Raw genomic sequence first — 22,481 nt, forward strand, 5'->3', positions numbered from 1 at the left:
GTTCAAGGTCCCCTGGATGCTGACCGTGGCCCGGAGCAAGTTCCTCGTTCTCCCTAAACCTCAGTCTTCCTGTCTGTAAAATAGGATAGTTGAGAGGTTGAGAGGGAGCCCATATGACAGGGTTCCTGTCACTTAGTAGGTGCTCAAGAAACGCTGAATACAGTTCTTTCTATCAGGTGAAAGCCTGGACCAAATACCCCTACTTCAAAAGAGGAATTCCATGAAAAGCTATTGGCCACCAATGCCTACCCAACTTCCAGTTGGTATGGTTATCAGTGACAGGACCTTACATTGCTTTCTCTTTGTTGTTGTAGCTCTAAGTTTAATGCTCGGGACAACCCGGTGAAGCAGATGGTGTCGTTCTCCTTCAATTAATGGGACAACGGAGCTCCACAGGGTCTGAGCCCCCTGCCCACTGCCCACACAACTCAACAGGGGTTGATGCAGACCGTCTGGCCCTGAGACCTGGTTCCTTGTCCATCACCTACCCCATCACTGTGTTCTGGCCAGTCCTTCCCAGAGCCTCAGAATCCCGTCCTTTGGCTCAAAGGGGGGACTTTCTACGCTCTGCCCACACCTTTCCCACCCAGTCTACACCTTGACCATGAAACCCATTCTCTCCACCAAGCCAGCTCCAAAGTGGGCCACAGTAGGAGTGAAGCACATCAAAAAAGCAAACTTGCTTTGGCTTGAAAGAAAATATATGCACCACATAAAACAGAGTTGTTTTGGGAGGTCATCACAGAATTTTATATATAATGAACAATATTATAACTTGTAATACAACAAAGATTTAGGTGTCAATAACCGACCAGGTATCTTGCAAATGTTACATTTGAAAGTCTTTATACTTTACAACCACAGGTTAGAGAAAGGGATGCAATTTATTGGACACATCTCACATTTTCTCCTATGAATCGTTAAATATTTAAGCACCATAAATTCAAGCATTTCACATGGATGTGGCAGTCAGTCTTGGTGGTTTAAAATGCATTATGCAGAGTCTCTAGCAGATAATAACAGTGACAATTGCAGAGGACTGATTTTTAATGTCGATTGTTTTGTTCCCTGCAGAACTTCCTGATAATGTCCCTGTAGGAAATTGTGATTTGTGTGTGGGGGGGTGGGGGTGCGGGGGGGGGGGACAGGTTACAGTAACTTTGAGAATTGAAATAAAATAACATTCCCAAAGACACTATGAATTGGCCAGATATAAATAATTCTAATCAGTAATTTCTATGCCCTGTAAGAATCATGATACAATTCTACTATGGACCAAAAAAAAAAAAAAAAAAATCAAGAAATGTTTTTTCATATTAAATTGTTGTAAAAAGATGTGGCCAGAATAAATGCATAATGACTGCTGTATGCTAGACATATAATCTAACTCAATTTTCAATGTAAGAGTAGGTGTTATGTCCCATTTTATAAATGAGGAAAATGAGGTTCAGACAGTAGGTGTAACTCACCCCGGGTGACCCCGCTGGAAAGTGACAGAGCCAGATTCCAACCAACTCCAAAACCCACATTTTCCCACTATTCTTGCGGTCATACCGAATGAAAGTAAAGAATTACCAAATTCGATTTGGTGGGTTGATAGAAACAACTCTAATGCAACTCCCTGGAACACACAGAACGGTTTGCTTTATTATAATCTGTAAGAGGCTCAAAATAAAATCTGATAAAAATCCAGTTTTCGTGGACCGTCCCATTGACTATTTTCCTAAGCACCAAACACATAAACACAAACTTCATCGGCGTGATCTTGACTAGGAAGCTCTTACATGAGGAGGGAGGACAGGCTACAGCAGGAGTTGAGTCTGGTCACATTTCAGTGAGGAGCCTTCTCTCAGCCAAATCTCATGGATCTCATCGTTTCTGAAATTTCAGTTTTAGAAAAGTAAGCTATATTTCAGGGGGCGATGATGGTTAAAGACCATCCATTGGCTTTCTGTCAATAACTGTTAAGAGAAGATTCGGGGTGTGCAGGTACATTGGCAGCTTCACATGTTTTGAAATAAGAAATGGTTTCTATTACCATTTTGTCCACGAGAACCCTATGTGCACAGACCTAACGCTTAACGATACTCACTGAACTGTCATTGAACCTATCAATATTGCAACTATCAATATTGCACTCAGCTCCCCGTAGGCACGGGGTGTACAAAGCTGAGCAAAGCATGGCCCTGCCCTCGAGGGGCTTGCATTTTAGCAAGAGCATGGAGGAGGCGTGATGAGACCTCACAGGAGCGAGGAGGGAGCCTAAGAGCGGCCAAGCCCAGTTGTCGAACTGGGAGCACTGAAAGGGACTCCAAGTCTCCATGGGGAAATTCGTACACCCTCCCCCAGAAGTTCATTCAGTCTTAAAACAAGCAGGTGGGGGCACCTGGGTGGCCCAGTCTGTTAAGGGACTGCCTTTGGCTCAGGTCATGGTCTCAGGGTCCTGGGCTCGAGCCCCACGTCAGGCTCCCTGCTCAGTGGGGAGAGCCTGCTTCTCCCCCTCTCCCTCTGCTGCTCCCTCTGCTTGTGCTGTCTCTCCCTCCCTCACACATAAATAACATCTTTCAAACAAAAATATTTTTTAACAAAAGGAGCAGAGTGTCCCAGGTAAACTTACTTGAGCGGGGAGAAACTTACTTATCACTGGGAGAAAGAGCAGAGGAGCAAGTCACAGAGCTGGGACATGCCTCTGGGATGAGGGTACAGGTGAGCTGCGGGCAGCCTGGCAGCCTGTCACCCCACGGGAAGTCACTTGGATTTCAGGAGTCATTGAATGATTTTTAACCCATTTCTAAAAACAAAATCAAGTTTGCCTCGTGGAGAAAGGACTGGCGTTAGGCAGTGGAGGCATCCAGTGGGAGCTGTTTGCCATCAAGAGTATGGGGCAGGGGGGTGGGGGGGGCGGATGCAGCAATCCCCAGGAAGGGGTCTCTGAGTTTTTAGGTCTGGGGAAGATGAGAAAGAATGAGCCACCCACCACTCACAGCACAGAGGCTGGGTACCTGGACAGGTGCGTGGATGGGCTCCACTCATGGAGAATAAGAGACCAGGAGGAAACAGACGGCCCCCTGCCGCCCTGTGACCCCCTGCACAATCCAGGTGCATTCCAGCCAGGAGGTGGGGGAGGGGGCTCCTGGGAAGGAAAGCTGGAGAAGGCTCATGACCAGCCCTGGATTAGAACCACCCTAAAGCTTTGCTCATCCTTCACACAGAAAGGATATTTCCAAGTACACTGATACATAAACAGGTGAGGCGAGCAGAGTCTTCTAACCCAAGGAGTCATTTCTTCCACCGTGTTGCTCTTTAGACCAGTTAAAATAATTTTTCAAGATCCGAAGGCAACAACTGTGTAGCATTCAGAGAGGGGCTCTTGCAATGTCAGTATTTTGAACAACCAGTCTCAAACACAATCCCAGGCTCACCGTGGAGTAAATCGCCCACTTAATTCAACCTGTGTCTTAAGATGCATTTGGCAAGCTTATTAGGATAATATTCTGATGTCTTTAAAATACTTCAGGGCACCTGGGTGGCTCAGAGGGTGAGCGTCTTGCCTTTGGCTCAGGGCATGATCTTGGGGTCCTGGGATCGAGTCCCACGTCGGGCTCCCTGCACGGAGCCTGCTTCTCCCTCCGCCTGTGTCTCCGCCTCTCTCTCTCTCTCTGTGTGTGTCTCTCATGAATAAATAAATAAAAATCTTAAAAAAAAAAAATACTTCCGCAAGCAAGGTATGTCTCTGACGTTCTATTTATCACCCCATCTCTTCTCAGGAAATGCTCTCAGACCAAACTCACAAATGAACAAGATGAAATTTTAGAAGGTTTGATGTTTGGTAACAACATATAATAAGCCTGGGGAAGCAGGAAAATGTAATTATAAACGAGGTTGAAATTGGCTTAAATTTCAGGTGTTCAAAAATATTTAATAAATATGCCATAGTATGATTAAAAATAATCAGTATATGGGTCAAACGAACTAGGAAATACTCTGCTTTCATCTTAAAGTGTACATTTTTTTCCCCCCTTTTTACTGGAAAGTATTAAAATAAATTGCCATCCCGGGAGTAGCCCATAGCAAGACTCATTTGAAATACGTTCTACATATAAGAGCTCATTGCTAATCAATGTTTGGCAAAGAAAACAACTCTTGTAAACAAAATTTTAATTGAGTTTTTCTTCCCTCAATTATTTTTAAGTGGGTTGAAACTAAGCACGAAAATGAGTGTCACGTGCTCACGAGACATTTCCTCAGTTTTTTTTTTTTCTTCTAAAATGACATGTTTTTGAAGGAGGAAGGCAGGTTTCCCATCATTTATTTCTCACAAGCTTTCTGATTTTTAGGATGAGGCCCCTGAATCCCTACCAGAATAGGAAATGTATACCTTTGCTATTCAGAAAACCACTCATCATAAATTGGCATATCTTCTAAACTTTTATAGAATATATTAATGCCAAGCGTCAAACTGCTGCCTTAGTAGAATACTGACAAAAAAAAAAAAAAAGAATGGTTTTAAAATTGGCAAAACAAGATGCTTCTGTAAAAAAAACAGGAACAGGAACGTAAAATTCAGGCTGTAGGTTGTTTTTGTTTCTTTTCAAATAGCACCATATCCTCTTGGTGGGGTGACCATGACTTAAATGACTCTTCTCACCCAGGTTTAATTAAGCCGGCCCTTAATTTTCTCCCAAGTGCGTAATGATAACGCTGTCACTTCTCTGTATAAAATGCCATTATGTTTTGGGGGAAAAGCGTCCCCGGGTGGGCTTCGAGCAGCTCTGCAGGTGCTCCTGGGGAAGGGGCAGGAGGCTTTGTGTGAGCTGCACGCGCCTGAGAAGCCCCATGTGGCTTCAGTCCCATTAGTGCGCACACACCGAAGGCTGGCTGGACCCCGACTGGGGAAGTGCTGTCTGCTTGGAAGTTCACTGCAACAGGGAGTCAATTTTTTTGTGAATCACTGCCTCAATATTCATTAACAGCTCTTAGGCTCTTAATCCCTTATTGAATATATTTTCCCCCCATAAAAGCTAGTTTTCAAAAGGGTTGCCAAAGTAGGCCCTTCCATTCTCTGAAAAAAATGCAGAAGACAACATGTTTTATGTTCATCTGTGATGTGTCTATGCTAATGTAACATCTCCCGAATTCAGCAACTGTGGTCCTTCCTGGCATAATGATTCATTCTGCTTCGAAATGAACTGTTAAGGCTGGCGGTGTGGGTCTTCTTCTACCTCTCCTTGGGTCACAGCTTTACAATTATTTAAAGTGCACGGGGAAACAGATTACAGAGGGAATCACTCTGAGATGTTGGAAATCTCTACTCTCTAGTTTCATTTGTTGGCCTATTTATTTTTTTCCTGCAAAACCCATCCAGAAGCCCAACGTATCACAGAGTAATTGACTTCAATTGCTTGACGTGCTGTTAACCAATGAGGGAAGTTTTCGGTAATATAATTTGTAACCTGGCCTTTATCATCTCTTTGCCTTCCTGTGAAATTAGCGTAATTTTAAATAAAACCAGCTCTTCCATCATCCTCCAAAACATAAGAATATCTGGGCTTCATCTAGGTTGGTAGGTCCAAACAAATCCATAGGGGAGCATTTCCTTAATCTGTCCCAAACAGAGGGAGGAATGACGGGATGGCGGGAATAGCCACATGGAAACATAAGGGACCGCTGAAACTGGAGTCTGAAATGAGCACCATTAATCTCTTAGCACAGCCGGGGCTCCTGGGGCCCCCGAGGAAGTTTCTCCTGGAGACATGTTGGTGAGTTGTGGGTTCCCTAGCCATACTTCATGCAGACCTGGCACCTGCTGATTCTCTGGCGCTGGGCCTGGCTTTCTTTCAAGGTGTCTGGTGATGGTGCCGAGGAAAACTGCAAGTCAGGCCTCACCGTCGTCAGCCAGAAGCTATACTCATTTGCAAAAAAGTGGCAAGTTCCCTGTCGGCCTTGGCATTCGAGGAACGGTGCGGCTCGGAAATCTTCCAGACAGCTGCCGGGGGACATGAGGGCCTGCCCTCCTCCTTGGTCTCCAGCCCCTGTGTGCTGCCAGGACAACGGGACAGAGTTAGGGCGCAGACAGGTGCAGACTTCCCCAGACCCAGTCAGTGCCACATGGAGGCCTGGGCCTAACTTTACAGTTTTCCTGAAATTATCCAGGGAAGAACCAACTAGGACCTGCTGAGGAAAGGAGTAGTGGACACGCAGACGTGCACACAAATGAAACCACCTCCTCTGAGGACTGAAGCAAATCCAACTTCTACACTATAGCAAAAGCATAAAAAAACCCAATCGGCAATAAGAAGGAAAGAATGGCCCCGTGTCTCAAGAGGCTATGGTTTGGGGTGCAGGTGTCTTCACAATCATGTGTCCTCTAGCTGTCTGGCCATCTGGCTGAGTGGGGGAATCACTGGCCAGTCCAGACAGAAGGGGCAAGCAAGGGGTGTTGCGAGGTGGCGGGTGCACACGGGGCTCACCATCAGGAACGAGTACCCGATCCAGAGGCTCCTCCAGCTCCGTGGACACGGCGGGATGGACCGGTCCTGGCTGTGCAGCGCCACCACGGGGGCTGGGGCCTCGCACACAGCACAGCGGCTGATGTAGGGGCGGATCTCCTCCTCTGAGAGCGGCATCATGGGCAGGGGCGCAGCACTGGCCAGCCAGTAGGACCGGTCGTTCCTCCGGGCGTAGTGGCACACTTGGTGGATGTTGCAGTAGGCAAAGGGCAGGGTGCTGAACATGGGAAGGCAAGACCCTGCCAGACCTTGGGAGGCAAGACGACACCATGTGGCAGATGAGCAGCCCATCCCGGTGTGCCCGGGGTCCCCTCCTGCATGTGCCACCCGCAGACACACCTACCATACCTGGGCCCCCACCGAGGCCCGCCTCTGTGTCAGTGAAAGCAGGGTGTGCACCTGACCATTCCTGCCACCTCCCTGGTCCTGGGGCCACAGCCCTCACTCCCTCGTTCACTCAACATCCACTCATGAGCCAAGCAGTGGGCCGGCTGCTGGAGGGGCGCACAAAGCTCATGCCCTGGCCTGGCTGGGGAGACGGCTGGGCCATCGGGGCAGTGAAAACCCAGCCTGGCTGGCCCTAGGAGCGAGCCCCAGGGAGCACCGAGACTTCCAGAGAGGCTAAGTGGAAGAATGATTTACACTAGGACCTGAGATAGGAAAAGGATTTGCCCAGGTTTGAAGACAGCGACTATTCAGAAGAGATAGAGCAGGAAGAGAGGGCCAGAGTGGAGGAGCGAGGAGCACAAAGAATTCAAAGGCATTCCATGGGGGTGGAGGGGAGGCAGGAGGGGATGTCTGTGTGTGTGTCTGTCTGTCTCAGGGTGTCTGGAGAGACATCAGAGCAGAGGCTAGGGGCTTCGTCCGTCTTGTAAGGAGCCTAGATTTTATGAGTGGGCTCTGGCTAGACCAGGGTGGGAGGCGACGGATGGAACAGAGGCCAGGCAGGGAGGAGGCCGGACGCAGAAGGGAGAGTAGGAGAAAAGTAAACAGAGACAAGATATTAAACACTACTTCTCTCCCCCCACTGCCCCCCTGCCACCCCAGGCCCCCCTAATGCCAAGGGCTGTAGCTAGGCCCAACGCAGAACGAGCTGTAAGCAGCTGCCACTGCTCGGCCTGCACTCCTGGAGCACCCTTGCTAACAGCGGGGGTCATAGCCCAGGGCGGGCAGTACCAGGGCTCCTCCTCCACCAGTGCTCCCTGGTGCCATAGCGATACCTCCAGCACCCACCACCCAACCATCATGCTCTGGGAAAGACAAGGCGCCAGCACCTGGGTAGGTAAACTCCTGGCTTGAAATCCAGCCCTGCGGCTTACGGATCTGCTACTGAAAATGGACCAGTGGGGCACCTGAGTGGCTCAGTCATTAAGCATCAGACTCTTGGTTTCAGCTCAGGTCACGATCTCAGGGTCGTGGGATCGAGCCTGGCACCAGAAGCTACATTTTATACATGCGTTACATTTGATTTACTGAGAAAGAAGTATTTTTGTAAAAAAAAAAAAAAAAAAAAAAAAAAGGAGTAAGTAGCCAGGTGAGAACTACGGTAGCCAGAACGAGCAGCTCTGGTGCCCCACGGGGTCACAGGTTTCAAGGAATTTCACTGGGAATTAGCAGGGTTGTTTCAAAAGAAAAAAAAAAAAACCTACCGGAGAGGGGTGGTCACTTAAAATGTTGATGAATCTATAAAATTAACCCAAAAGTTGTACTCCTAAGCGAGGGACATGGTGACCACGTGCTCCAACATACCAAGGTCCTGATTGTGGGCCTTCTCCTGTCCTTCCAGGTATAACAGACTGTAGCCCGTCCAGAGCCTGGGCATGCCCGCGGGGCAGGTGGGCTCCCCATCCGTCTGACTGTGGAGAACCAGGAGGAAGCCACTGAGGTATCCAGGCCCAAACCCTCTGGGCCCGGGGTCCCCAATGGGCCCGGGGGGCCCTGGAGATATAAAGAAAAAAAATGAAGGCAGGTTAGGGGGGGTTGTTTCAACAAACACTTCTGAGCACCTCCATTCTGAGCACTCAGGGAGCCAGAGAGGAGGAGCACCCCACGGCCCATCCCTGGAGCACCCCCTGATACAACCACAGTGTATACAAATAACTCAGCAGCAAGTGTTTATTCTGAGCATCTTCCTGGCGGTCAGAGTGAGTGAGCATAAAAATAGATGTCAGAGGGGAGGTGGATGGGGGTGATGGGGATTAAGGAGGGCACTCGTTGGGATGAGCCCGGGGTGACATGTCAATTCTATTCTTGAAACTAATACTATACTGCATGTTAACCAACCAGAACTTATTAATTTTATTATTTTTTTAACCAACTGGGATTTAAATAAACCCTTGAAACTACAAACCAAACAGCGAGCAAAAATTCCTGCCCTCCTAAAGTTTACATCCTATCTGAACGAGAGAAATGACAAACCATGAAATGTGTTAGGAAGTAAAAAAAGGATGGGCTGGTGTCACCCCTGTGGTGACACCTGGGACTGGACCGGGAGCCTGCTCATCCGAGAAGGGGGTCGCCCAAGCGGGTCTTCCTTACACCTCGCAGACTTCTCTCGGCCTCTGGCCCATCTCGGAGATGCAGGGGACGGGGGGTCCCATGCACAACTAGCACCTTCTTCTAGGAGGCTGGGAGCGGGGAGGGAGGCCTGGTCCTACATTCTTGCTGGCAGGTGGGAAGCGAAGAGCTCATCGCAAGGCGAGCGGGGCCCGTCTCCCTGGCATCTCTAAGGGGTTGACCGGCTGAAGGAGGCCAGTGGCTACTTCCAAGTGCCAAGAGCAAAGGTGAGACCAAAAGGTGGTTTTGTTCTTTTTTTTTTTTTTAACCTCACTTCTGGAAGACGGGCAGGCTCTCCCCATCTATACTGCAAAGCAGAGGTTAGAGTGCGGGCCTGGGCGCCGGATGGGGCCTGCTCACGTGCTTGGTGTGACCTGTCAAGGTGGCACGGGCGGGGGGCCTGGGCTTGGGAAGCAGAGCGTGGGCAGCGCCGAGCCTCACTGCACACCGCAACTGGCTGAAGAGGAGGCGCAGGCGCCCTCTCGTTACAGACCTCACCACCCCCTTCACTCCTCGTCATCCACCTGGGAGATCCTCTCGAAGATGAGATGGTGCCTGGGGGCTCTTTGGGTCCCCAGCTCCCGGCATATTGCCTGGGTGCACGTTATATTTCAAACGACTCTTCTGGAATGCCTTGTCCCTCTCCTCGCCCAGTGCCAATCCCCAATTTTTTCCCTAAGAAGGGGCCTTGTATCCTATACAAATGCATCAACAGTTGTGCGATAAGATGATGTGAACCCAGAAAACAGGCCGAGCGACTGGGCCGGCGGTGGAAGGCGAGAACCCCCCGCCACCCCATCCTCAGCACGGCCCTCAGGGGCCATCGCCTGCACGGCCAGGCTTGCCCAGCTGAAACAGCCGAGCCTTTTATGATCACGAACAGCAGTCTGGGAAACTACTAAATGGGGGGGGGGGGGGGTAGGCCTAGACTCCTCGTTACTGGGGCTGCGGATCAGTGCAGGGGGTTGGGGGGCCTCTGCCTCCCTAACACCTGGTGAGCCCAAACCTAAGGCAAATGCATTTAATAGGATCAGCTGGGCAAGCCGCTTGAGGGGCCGGGGTCCTGCACACAGTTCCCAGATCTGTGGTGTCAAGGAAACGAAGAGAAGCTGGACACTTGTTACCTGGTGCTCCGGGGCAACCGGCTTCTCCTGCGTCCCCTGTGCTTCCGGGAGGCCCCGGAGGTCCTGGGAGGCCGGCCTCGCCCCTCCTGCCCTCCAGTCCTGGCTCTCCTTTGCACCCTGCGAGAGAGATCAGGATGGAGGGGTGACACCGCGTATGACACCTGCGAGCCCCCCTCCCCGGCCCGTGTACCTGGCGCGGCCCGGGCTCCCTGGTGGGGCTGCACCCCGATAGCGCGTGTCGCTGTCCCAGGTACCGGGCGGGGGAGTTAGACCCTGAGCCCGAGCCACGGGCCCCAGGACTAAGCCATCGTGGCCACGGCCACCATGTGGAGCCGGGCTGGGGGGATGGTGGGGGGGGGCCCTTCACGTCGCCTCATATTCTGGTATGTTTGACTTTTTTAAAAAAACATTGAACATAGATGATGACTTCTACAATTAAGATTGTCCTTAGTAACGATTTTTTTTTTTTTTTTTTTTTTTTTAGAAAGCCGAGTGGAGGACTAAGTAAAATTTCAGAGGATTCAGTCGGGAGATCAAGTTAAATTTAGAGCGATGTAAGAGCAGCGGTTCTTTAAAAATACTGAGGCTTTAGGAGGCGGGAGGTACCAGCCTGTGCGGGGATTAACCAGCCGGGGCTTCTCGACGTGACCGTCGCTGTCATCTGCCTACCAGTGGGGAGACTGAGGCTCGGGAAGGTGACTGTTGGGGACCCCAGGGGTCAAGGCTGTGCCATGGGCCACCGGGCCCTGCTTCGGGATGAGCTGCGGCACTCAGGTGCGCCCCCAGGAGGACGTAGACGTGGGGCTTGGCAGCCGTCACACCGGCTCTTTAGGTGTTTGGTTACTTTTGTGCAAGGCATCAACTCATGAGCCACCATCTCCTTTCGTGGGTACCAGACACGGTCCTTGTCTGGGGAGGAGCGCATTGCCATCAGCCTGGGTTACCTGACGACGAGCCCCCAGGGTTCTGGTGTCTACTTGTTTCCTCCCTTTCCCTTTCCCTTTCCTTTCCTTTCTTCTTTCCTTTCCTTTCCTTTCATTTCCTTTCCTTCCTTCTTTCCTCCTTTCCTTCCTCCCTCCCTCCCTCCCTCCCTCCCTCCCTTCCTTCCTTCCTTTCCTTTCTCTCTCTCTCTCTCTCTCTCTCTCTCCCTCTCCCTCTCCCATGAATTACCCCAAAGCCAACCATTAAGTCGGAGAGACTTAATGACTTAAAGACTTAAATGACTTAAAGACTTTTTCACTCTTGAACTCGTTCTTCCAAGGAGGGGAGAGCCACCTGCAGGGGGAGAGACAGAGGGGACTGCCACACTCGGGTGATCAGATGGCTGCCCCCCTCGATTTCCTGTCTCACACAGGACCCCCCTCTCATAGCCATTTGAAATACCTGCCCCTCCAAATCTCACTGCTTTTGAAATTCTGATCTAATCTTGCCTGCCTGAGGGTGTCCCATGCCAACCTCCTGCTTCTGTCCCCACAGCCAGCCCCGGGCCCTCGCCTCCCCTTCCCATGCTGGGCGAGCTAGCGGGGGGCTTCCCAGTATTCCGGGCTCTCGGGGTGCTGTCATTGCACTTGGGGTTTTAAACAAATTCTCTTGGACTGTCAGGCAGTTCCTGGACTGTGTTGCGCACACGGTTATCATTCAGTAAGTGAGAAAGGAGGCCTCTGCCTCTCCCGTCTGGGCGAGGGATGGCCTCTCCTTTCCAGTAACTGGGCCGAGACCTCTTTCCGGGTGGGGCGGCTGTGCGCTGCCTGGCCCGTCCCTCGCCACCAGCTTCAAAGAGAATATCAGTTGCTTTGGAAGGAACACAGGGCCCGGATGGTGAGCTCAGAGCATTCTTTTATCTCCCCCCACCTGCCCCCCAACGAGATGATTGCAACATGTGGCCACTGTGCTATTCTGGAAAAGGCTGCCCAAGTGCTGACAAGCCACCAAACGGGCCGATCACTGAAAAGGCAGCAGGCATCTTCCTGAAAATATCATCGGGCGGCGAGATCACTGTCGATCTAGGGAAAGGGCACCCCCACCCCCCCCACCACCAGATGTTAGGATATAGGCTTTGTTCCCTTTGGAGATATTGTCAGGCCATTTCCAGACAGAGGAAGGAAGGCCCCTGTTAACCGAGCTGTGGGCTCGGAGCCCTTCACTGTGTGGACTCTACTTGGTTCTCTACTTGGAACTTGTTTTAAGGACCATGACTGCACCTAAAAGTCCTCCTGTGCCTGACGGCTTACCGCCTCTGAGAGCATCACATGTTGACTTGGAGATTAAAGACACTCTCACAGGGTGTGGGGAGGTCCATTAGGCGGCAACAGTTCAAACCAATATGGAAACAACCCCTGTGTTCATCCCAGGAAGCCCCAGCCTTGGAGTCACCCCCCACCCCTGCCCAGGAAGGAAAAGTTGTAGATCAAAGAGACGTGTGAGCAGAAAAACATTAGGCCTTCCATGGTGGAGGACACTTAAGAGACACAGTTACATTTAGGGTGGCTGTTACCCACTCATACTGCTCAGGAAAGAGCCAGAACTTTGGGTGGTTTTTTGTGTGTTTTGTTTTTTGTTTTTTTTCTGGACAGATCTCAGCTGCGGCACCTGATTACAAAATCAGCTTAGCAATGAAAGAGGTTGTGGAAGGGAAGCCAAGAAGAAACCAACAATGTCATTTTAAGTGGAGGTGGTTCTTTCTGGTGGCAGCTAATCCTTTGCGACCAAGCTTGGGGGTGCCATATACAGCCCCCAAACCGTGCTGAAAGAACTGCCTTCAGAAAAGGACAGATGACGAGCAACATGCCCTGCGGGTGACCCAATCAGGCAGGGCTAGGCCACTTTAGACCCTCAGAGGAGACTTGTCACCTTTTAGAAATTAGACAGTGTGGCCGATGTGTCCAGGGAGGCCAGCAGAAACAGGCAGGGCAAGGGGGCCAAAGAATATATTGCAGGCAAAGAGGTCCTTGATAACAAGAGCTGGAGGCCTGTATCAGGGAAGAGGGACCCAGATGGGAACACTGGCTTGGCTCGAGCGTGGGTACTGGGGAGTGGGGCAGGAAGGAGCTCTGGAGGAGCTGAGCCATGGAGCAACACAGTCCTGCTGGGAGACCATGGGAAGAATGGGGGGCACTCTACGGGAAGGGCTGTGTCCTTTTTTTTTGACTAACAGTCACACTTTGTGGCACAACAGTGACCCCAGGTGTCCCCACTGCCAGCAGGAAAACTCAGTGACGCCAATAAGGAGAGGGCACAGGAAGCCAGAGAAGACCCTTCTGAGGCCACCTGCAAACAGATGAGCCCATCTGACCCTGAGTCGGGCAGAACCAGAGCTGACAGGTGATCACACCTGGGCCCAGGGGGACTGTCACTTCTCCTTCACAAGCTCACAATCTATAAGAGAGAATCTTGTATGTGCCCAAGCCAACTATTTGCCCATTTGGTTTTTTATTCCCAATTGCTTTCTTTGTTTTCCAAAGCCACCATCGTGGGTGAGCCTGACTGCCCAACTAGTCTCAGCTGTTATTGGGGGGGCAGCAGTGGATCTCGATCCGGGTTGTCCGCTAGACTCATCTGGGGAGCTTTTCAAAACACGGATACTCGAGCTCTCCCTCTCTCTGCATTCTGTTGGTCTGGGAGGAGGCCCAGGCATCACTATTCTTTCTAGCCCCTCCAGGTGATTCTAACCTACAGTTAGGATTGAGTCACCAAGGATGGTGTCACTCTTAGCTGAGTCTTCCAAAGACAGGACTCATATAATATGGTTAGGGTTTCTCAAACTTGAATACACACACACACACACACACACACACACACACACACACAAATATTCTGGGGATCCTTGTAAAATGCAGATTCTAACTTGGTAGGTCTAACTCATACTTTGAGTAGCAAGGATGTGTCTAGTGAGTAACCAGGCTCTTAGGCCAACCTCCCCCACCCACGCCCCGGCCATCTCCCCACTGGACAGTTCTGGTTCCTCAAAGCCCTCTCTCTCCTTCAAGGCTCTGTGCAAAGGCCGGCTCTTGCCTGGGTCCCAGCAGTCCAGTCCTGCACCCCTTGACATTGAAGTTCCCCTCTCCTTGTCCCACCGTCGTCAGGCCTTTGCCAGAAACTCCACAAAAACAGAAATCATGATCTTCCATTATTTTGAGTTACTTATGTTCTATCAGCTATTCCTGCCATGAGGCTGTGAGGCACAGGGGTGGGGGTTAAAACACATCTTATTCACATTTGTGTCGCCTACCATACCTACTACCGCACTTTTGAAAGAGTGCAGAGGATCTGGAAGTATTTATTGAAATAAATTTGCAGAACCCCATTACCGGCCGTATCTTCTATTTGAAAGTTGATTTTTTTTAACGGAGTGTGTGTTACAGCGGGGGGAGGTCCCAGCCCTCAACTGCAAACAAATACACAACAGGGGGGTTGGTTTTAGAAGTAGGTTGAGTGATGAGTTATTCTGACGGATGGGAGAGCTCTGTCCACGCAGTGTGTGCCAAAGAACTAAGCTCGCCCGCAGGGTTAAAGGAAGTTGCTCCAATGACACCCAATTATCTTAGTGCATAAACACAGATGCAGTGCAGTAAATACAAACAAAACAAAAACCCCATATCAATCCGAGGGAGGCTCCAGAGCTGTTCTGGACACTACCCCAGAACTACTAAGACTCTAGCAGAGGGGATACCTTTTGGGCTGTTTTTTGGCTTTGGGGAAACACACACACAAAAAAATGGGTGGTGCAAAACTCAAGTTCTATTTCCAATTCCTTTGGCCCTGAACCAAAAAAGGGCCAAAGCTACACCTGGGCAGTGGGAAAAGAGGAAAGAAAATAGGGTAATTTGCACAGAGGGTGTCTAGAATCATGGGCACTGCCTATTGGTCTGAAGAGATCAGTGATCTCTAGCTGACCAGCCCGGACTCCCTAATCTCTTTGTAAAAGACCAGTTGGATGGGGATTTTTAAAGAGAAAATAAAGGATTTGGAAGACAGTTTCTAAAGGGACAGTTTGGTTTCAGGACTTAAATAAGGATCCTGGTACCCTGACCATGAGCAATGCTCGAATCAATCAAATGAACACTCCGGTCCTGGCCATAATTTAGAAAGGCCCTTTCCCCCTTTTCTCTCTCCCTCCTCCAAGCCATACACTCCCTTCCCTCTTCTCCTGGGCTGCTTCTGTTCCACGAAGCCCCAATTCAAGTGTTTGTAATTCAAAATCAAGTGGACAGCTATTAGTGACTATTAATAGAGCAACTACTTTGTTGTGTAAGAGGCTTCAAAACCTCATGCCTCAAAGCTGCCCAAGTATGAAAGATTCAAGTAGGAGTTCAGCATAAAAATAGCAGGCTTGTGCTGACCCAGTTAGGACATGATCAAACCTTTGGGTAAATGTAGAAAATGTATAAGTGGGAGGAGCTTACACTGCCCCATACTCACGAGCTGCTTAGGCTCCAGGGTAAAGACTACAAAGCAAGACCCCGAGATCTTCACTCCAGAAGCATATGATGCAAATAATGAACAACTGGTGCCAGCCTCCTCGTACCTGGTCCTGGGGGCCCTCTCCTTCCAGGGACCCCCATGGCTCCTTCTGGTCCTCTTGGGCCTGGTACCCCAGGAAGCCCGGGGATGCGGGGGCACGAATCCACATCTGCAGGTGGCCCTGGTTCACCTGAAATTGGAATCACTGCTTGTGTGATGGACCAAAATCGTACAAACACGCTCCTTCCGCATTCTCAAGGTGGACGGGCTTCTGACACTACACCAGAGAATCAAAGAATGCTCAACAGTCCAAATAAGTTCCATGCAAGTGGGACTGTTGTTCACTGTGGGGGTGCGTGAAAAGCTTCCAGAAAGCATTTGGTTAAATACACGGCTGACCGAATGAATGGGATCTCAGAAAAAGCCAAAGAAGGACGAAACAGTGAAGGTTGCTTGAGGCAGCAGTCGTTTGGTGACCTCCACTGGATTTCTGATCTTTGGGCCACTTTCAACTGGGAGCCAGCCACAGGTAGGAGTGGGAGGGCAACCTGCGGGGATCCTACACTCAACGTCATGTGTCTCCAGTCTTATGTTCTACATTTCGGCCACTTGGGCTTCCACAGCATCTGTGACTCGTGGAGACAGAATTTCAAGGTTCCAAGCAGCAACCTTCAACCCTGAGTGCATGCTGGTTGGAACTCTCCAGGGAACTCTCTGAATCTACTGATTGTGGGGTCCTGCCCCACAAGTAGTGATCCAACTGGGGAGCCCGTGGCATGGGCAGTGCCCTCAAGCTTGGTTATACAATAAGCCCACCCTCGGAGGTTTTCAAAAGAACTGGTGCTAGGGATCCCTGGTTGGCTCAGTGGTTTAGTGCCTGCCTTTGGCCCAGGGCATGATCCTGGGGTCCCGGGATTGAGTCCTACATCAGGCTCCCTGCATGGAGCCTGCTTCTCCCTCTGCCTATGTCTCTGCTTCTCTCTTTCTCTCTTTCTCTCTCTCTGTGTGTGTGTGTGTGTGTGTCTTTCATGAATAAATAAATAAAATCTTAAAAAAAAAAAAAAAAGAGAGAGAGAGAACTGGTTTGGTGCTGGGATCCCACCTAAGCTTGTTAAATAGGAATTTCCGGGGCTGGGACCTTGACATGGGGAATTTTTAGAACTCCCCAGAAGGCTCCAGTGTCAGCCAGAGCTTCACCATCGCTCAGCGCTAAGAAGCTGCGGTTCTGACTTTAGCACATCAGAATCATCTGGCCAGCTGGTCAGAGCCCAGAGCTTCTGAGCTCATAGATCTGGGGTAGACCCTGACATCTGCACGTCTAACAAGTTGCCGGGTGAGGCTAATGGGGCCCATCTGGGGATCTCACTTGGAGCATGATCACTGCTCTAAAGGTTTGCATGTTTTTCCTTCTTGGTTGCGTTCACATCTTTAAGATATTTTTTCCTAAAGCTCCATTCAGGCCCCCTGCAAATATTCCACAAGGGCAAAGAAATCATAATAACACTAACCAATAATGATAACAGCCAACACTTAATGAATGCCTCATCACGTCCCAGGCCCCGTGCTAAGTGCTCTACGATTAAAGACTCCCAACAAGCCCGTGTGTGTGTGCTGCTATTACTGGAGTATTACAGGTAAGAAAACCCAGGCTCAGGTAAATAAGTGACATATCTAAGGTCTCACAGAGAACCTTAGGCAGAATCTAGGTTAAAATCCAGTAGGGGCCCGGCTCCAAATCTGTGCCCTTCACCAGGACACCACACTGCCTCACAGAACTCTTCACGTCCCTGTGACGAATTCCAAGAGACACATCACATTTTAAAAACACACTGCTTATCAGTTGTGGTTTTCTTAAAATTCATACAAATGTGCAAAATAAGTTTAGGAACAGCAGTGATTAGGCAGCAAGAAAACTGTAGGAAATGTAGGCCGTCGTGGCAACACAGGCTACACAGTAGTTAATGTGTCTGCGCAGAACGGACTTGAACCTGGGGCACCTGGGTGGTTCAGGTGGGTAAGTGTCCAGCTCTTGATTTCAGCTCAGGTCATGATCTTGGGGTCCTGGGATCAAGTCCCACATCCGGCTCCATGTTCAGTGGGGAGCCTGCTTGAGGATCTCTCTCTTTCCCTCTCTTTCTGCCCCTTCCCCAGCTCATGCTCTCTCTCACTCTCTCAAATAAATAAACACATACATAAATACATAAATAAATAAATAAATAAATAAATAAATAAATAAATAAATATATAAATCTTAAAAAAAAAAAAACAACAACCCTAGACAGACTTGAGCCCTTGTCAGCTGTTTGGAATTTAATCTCTTATAAAATACTGTATGAAACCGCATCCAACACTGAGTTGGGTGTATCTTTACAGTACATACAGTTTAATGTAAAAGGTGGCTGTTGCACTCTGAGTGACTTGAGGGAGATGAATATGAATATTTTGTATTTTCCCTGAGCAATCTTGTGAATTCTGGGGGAATGAAGGAAGCAGGTAAGGGAATGGTGTGGGAGAGGGGTGGGCATTTGCCCAGTGAGTGCTTCCTATTTAGGATCCTAAGTTATCTTCAAATGAGTTTATACATAAACAGACACAGAGAGACACTAAAAGGATGGAAGTGGAAACATTATATATGAAGCTGTGATTTTTATTTCTTTTTTTTTTTCTGAAGCTGTGATTTTTAAACACAAACATTTAAAATAGCAGATTCTTTTTAAACTCTGATATTGCTTTTCTTTACTTCTTACTAAACCAGAAGCTGAACGGAAGCGGTGAAAGTGTCTCTTGTGTAAGCTCCTGCATTCAGGGCACATTTTCTTTTTCCTTTTTAAGATTTTATTTATTTATTCAACAGAGAGAGAGCAAGAGAGCACAAGCAGGGTGAGCAGCAGGCAGAGGGAGAGGAAGACGCAGACTCCCCGCTGAGGAGGGAGCCCGATCCCGGACTCGATCTCAGGGCCCCAAGATCATGACCAGAACTGGAGGCAGATGCTTACCTGACCACTGAGGGAGCCACCCAGGAGCCCCAAGGTAAATTTTCATTAGGATTAATAAGAGATGCCTGGAAAGAACAAATGCGTGCGCTCACTGTGCCGCTTTTCTTCTTTTAAGAAACTCTTTTCACTCTCTTTGAAAACCCCAGACACAAAATAATATGTTGCTTGGCATTGTGGAGGGGCAAGCGAACACTTAGTTGAAAAGAAGAATAGCATTTTCATTGTAACACACAAGGAAATTTGCTCTTTGAAAATGGACTTCGGTATTATGGGAAAACCTTGTCACAGCCCCTTACTGGGTGTGAAGGACCTATCTTTTCATGTTGTTGATACTACTTATTTTAGGGACGTTCTATGTATTTATATCGCAGAATGTATAAAAGAAACTTAACACTGGTATGCTCTGCAGCATTTGACAGAGAAAGCACTCACGCTCTGGGCCTGAATTGAAATTATGTAAGCTGAGTGTCTACTCTGTCCTGACAACCTATAATGAGACTCGGCTTTAGGATGCTCTAATATGGGGTTACTGTATCTGTAATGAGGAAGCCAAGGCACTGAAGCCTCATATAATTACAGCGCCCCATCTATGAAAACGTAACAAAGCATAACTCACAAGTACAGTGAAAAAGGCCAGCACAGAAATAAGTAGAAGCCAGATTTTAGAGGAAATTACTAATTTTATTGCAGTGCTTACCTCTGGAACCTGGAGAGATCCAAAGTCGGAAAATGAAGCCACGCGACGATTTTCAGACGGTGGAAAGAGATTTTAAATTTGTCAGTTAGGGCAAAAGCGAAATCGGTTATTCGAGAATTATACATAATACTTTGAGGATGGCATCAATGATGAGCAGAAGGATGGGATCTTATTTACATAACTAAGTCCCCATCCATGTCACTGACAAGAACAGCTCGGCTTTAGTAATAGAGCTTGCACATCCAGAAAAACGTGACATGAAGCTCTCTTGCATGATACAAAATTTCAGTTGATTTCGTACAGCAAATATGCCCTAATTCAACATATAGAGAAATTCTGTTCATTGGCAGGCTTCTGAAAGTTTCATATTATTTAGCCAAGTTTTATAGGTTATGCCCAGAGAGGAAATAGGAGATGAATCCAAGAATAAGCTCTTGCTCATGTAGTTCTCCGATCCATCATAAACCAGTGCAATCTATTTATTCTTCGGACCACGGTGCTAATTTAGGAGATTGCAAAATACTCTGAACGGACACCACATCACCGTGCTGTGGATTTAGGATCTCAAGAGATATTACTTCTGTGAGTCTCAAATACGCATGTCTGTTTGCCCTTCCAACTCCTCCCTGGCTTACTTTGACCCCTCTGATGAAAACGTGTTCGATGCTGAGCTGACACTGAATAGCCTGTCCGTCTTCGTAGGAACTACTGTACTTCACAGAAGAAGTTTAAAAAAATATCCAGGAAAATCAGCAGGAGTTCAGGGACAGAAATGAATAGGGTCCTCACATACAGTGATCGAATCACTCTTTGCCTCTCGTGTGAGGGGACACAGATTCATTTACCTCGGAAATCTTGTATGTAAAATCAACTCCTAATTTGCAGACCCACTCGTTCTAATAATAAATATTAGTTTACCAAACATCAGATTGTGTCTTGAGGTCTGAAATAAATACAGCTTAACTCCTTCGAAGTCGCAGGCAATTTCAGAATAATTATGAGCTTCCAGTTGACCCACAGGGTCAATACCGAAAAGAAGGCTGTCTGCAGGCTGCTGGGGGAGATCATTAGGCGTGAGGAGCTTACCTGGAGGACCGGGGTGCCCTCGCCGGCCTGGAATGCCCAGCAGACCCTTCTCCCCAGGGAGCCCAGGAAGTCCCTGAGGCCCCTGCAGCCCCGGGAATCCTATTGGTCCTAAAAGGAACATAAAGATGTAAAGACGGGGCCCTGGAATGAGGCAGCATCAAGCTAAGAACAGTCTGATGGACTGAACCCAGAGATTCACTCCAACAAAATTCAGGGCACAGTCAGCCTGAGAATCCGGATGAGTCTCTCACTTTTCTCTGCAAAGCTGTGAGGAGCTGCCTCTGGCTGAAGGAAACACAAGTGTTGTCAAAAGGACGAAGGGAATTGGTTTCATGACGGAGATAAGACCAAAGTAGAATGAAAAGCCCTGTCATCCTGAACTTTCTCTAGAGACAGAGGACCAGAAGTGAAGGGAAAACCAGGAAGGCCAGCAGCTCAGGGCCTTACTCACAGTGTCCCTTCTCTTCTTCGGTGCCCAGCAGGGCCTCATTCTGGAGAGAGCCCAGCCAGCCTCACCTTCCTCGGAGGAAGCCCCCTCTGGGACCCCATCCCAATCCCACCTGCTCTTATCATGCTATCATAGAAGAGTGTCCCCTACTTGAAGCACCTGCCTCAGTTTCTATCCCTGGATCCTTTGGTGTGAATGTCTGTCTTCCCCCCACGAAACTATGCCGAGTAAGAGTGGGGACCCTGTTTAAACCTGCTCACCGTTAGAATCCCGTAGGGGCCTAATAAGTGTTTGTGGAATAGATTAAGTATTTCCCACTAAGTCTGAAAAGGTAAGCTGAAGTTAAACACTCTTTGGACCATATGCCCCCTGGAATGGGAGTTAAGCAGCACGCTTTATGGTTTCATCAGTACTTCTAAGTCTTTGTATATCCTTTTGTTGGTCACTGTTACTTACACTGCATCCTGTTTTCCCAATCCTAAAGAATATTTCCAGGTGGCGGTTCATTCTCTAGAGTAGCAACTGGGAAGAAGGAGTGTCTTATTTGGAAAAGGAACAAGGTTGTTCAGCTAGCCTCCTCCTTCCTTTTGGTGCCTAGCATGCTAGTGTGTCTGTCCAGTTCTGGGGTTTAGGAACTGGAAGCCCACATACCTGCAGATATAAGCCACATTCTCTGAAATTGATTTCATTGCTAATGAAGTTGAAGAGGGTTGTTGTGTACTGTTGTGCAGGTTGCGTACTGCACCATTACAGGGATGCCATTTGCACTTAGTCACGACAGCCTTGTGGTGATTTTGGCCTTCATTTTGCCCTAATCTTTTGCTTTATTTCCTATTTGGTTCAGAAGTTAGGCAGGGAGCCAGTTATTGGGCAGACTTTGACAGTTGCTTCTCTGGTATCCAGCTTCCTTATCTATGACATAAGGGAATTAAAATGGAAAACCATTCTTGGTCCCTTTTCGACAAGAAAAAGTGCTATGAAATGAATAACTCTCTGAAATCCTGGTGACCAAGAACTAACAGTTAAGTATCAGCAAATTAGATTTTTAAAAAATGACTTAAAAAACATTTCAGCTTTAAAAAGTGGGGGGATTCAATAATGGAGACTGTCTCACGAATATAAAAAGACAAGATCAACCGTCTCGAACGGAACTGTCCAGTACGGCAGCCACTAACCACATGTGGCTCCTGAACCCTTGAAATTGGCACGTGCAAACTGGGCTGTCCTGTAAATAATGAAACACGCACCAGACTTCAAAGCTGGGGAGGACGATGTCTTACCTGGGAGAGAAACCAGGTTTGTACAAACGGCCCTGATTGTTGCATAACTGACAGTTTATATCAACGACAATATGCCAAAGTGGCAACACTTGAATATATTATGTCGAAGGAAATATCGGAGTTCATTTCACTTATTTCTCTTTACTTTTTTTTTAAAAGATTTTATTTATTTATTCGAGAGAGAGAGAGAGAGAGAGAGAGGCAGAGAGAAAGGCAGAGAGAGAGAGGCAGAGGGAGAAGCAGGCTCCAGGCAGGGAGCCTGATGTGGGACTCGATCCCGGGTCTCCAGGGTCATGCCCTGGGCCGAAGGCAGGCGCTAAACCAC

General features: G+C 48.6%; 1 protein-coding gene across 4 annotated transcripts in view; it reads right to left on the reverse strand.

Moving 5' to 3' along the window:
- Positions 1-723: 723 nt before the first annotated feature.
- Positions 724-22,481, reverse strand: part of COL4A4 (collagen type IV alpha 4 chain) — a 125,554-nt gene continuing 103,796 nt past the window's right edge. For 3 of the 4 annotated variants that reach the window (XM_072796480.1, XM_072796478.1, XM_072796479.1), the window contains 7 exons: positions 20,429-20,536; positions 19,343-19,351; positions 15,714-15,839; positions 10,190-10,306; positions 8,259-8,447; positions 6,471-6,757; positions 724-6,039 (listed from right to left, as the gene is read on the reverse strand). In XM_072796480.1, coding sequence (XP_072652581.1) covers positions 5,776-6,039; positions 6,471-6,757; positions 8,259-8,447; positions 10,190-10,306; positions 15,714-15,839; positions 19,343-19,351; positions 20,429-20,536 — 1,100 coding nt within the window. In that variant the 3' untranslated portion in view covers positions 724-5,775. Of the gene's footprint in view, positions 6,040-6,470; positions 6,758-8,258; positions 8,448-10,189; positions 10,307-15,713; positions 15,840-19,342; positions 19,352-20,428; positions 20,537-22,481 lie in introns of those variants that run through there. The other variant, XM_072796481.1, reaches the window with a different exon arrangement.

The sequence above is a fragment of the Canis lupus genome, chromosome 24 (genome assembly GCF_048164855.1).
Source record: "Canis lupus baileyi chromosome 24, mCanLup2.hap1, whole genome shotgun sequence".
In the NCBI taxonomy this organism is placed as follows: Eukaryota; Metazoa; Chordata; class Mammalia; order Carnivora; family Canidae; genus Canis; species Canis lupus.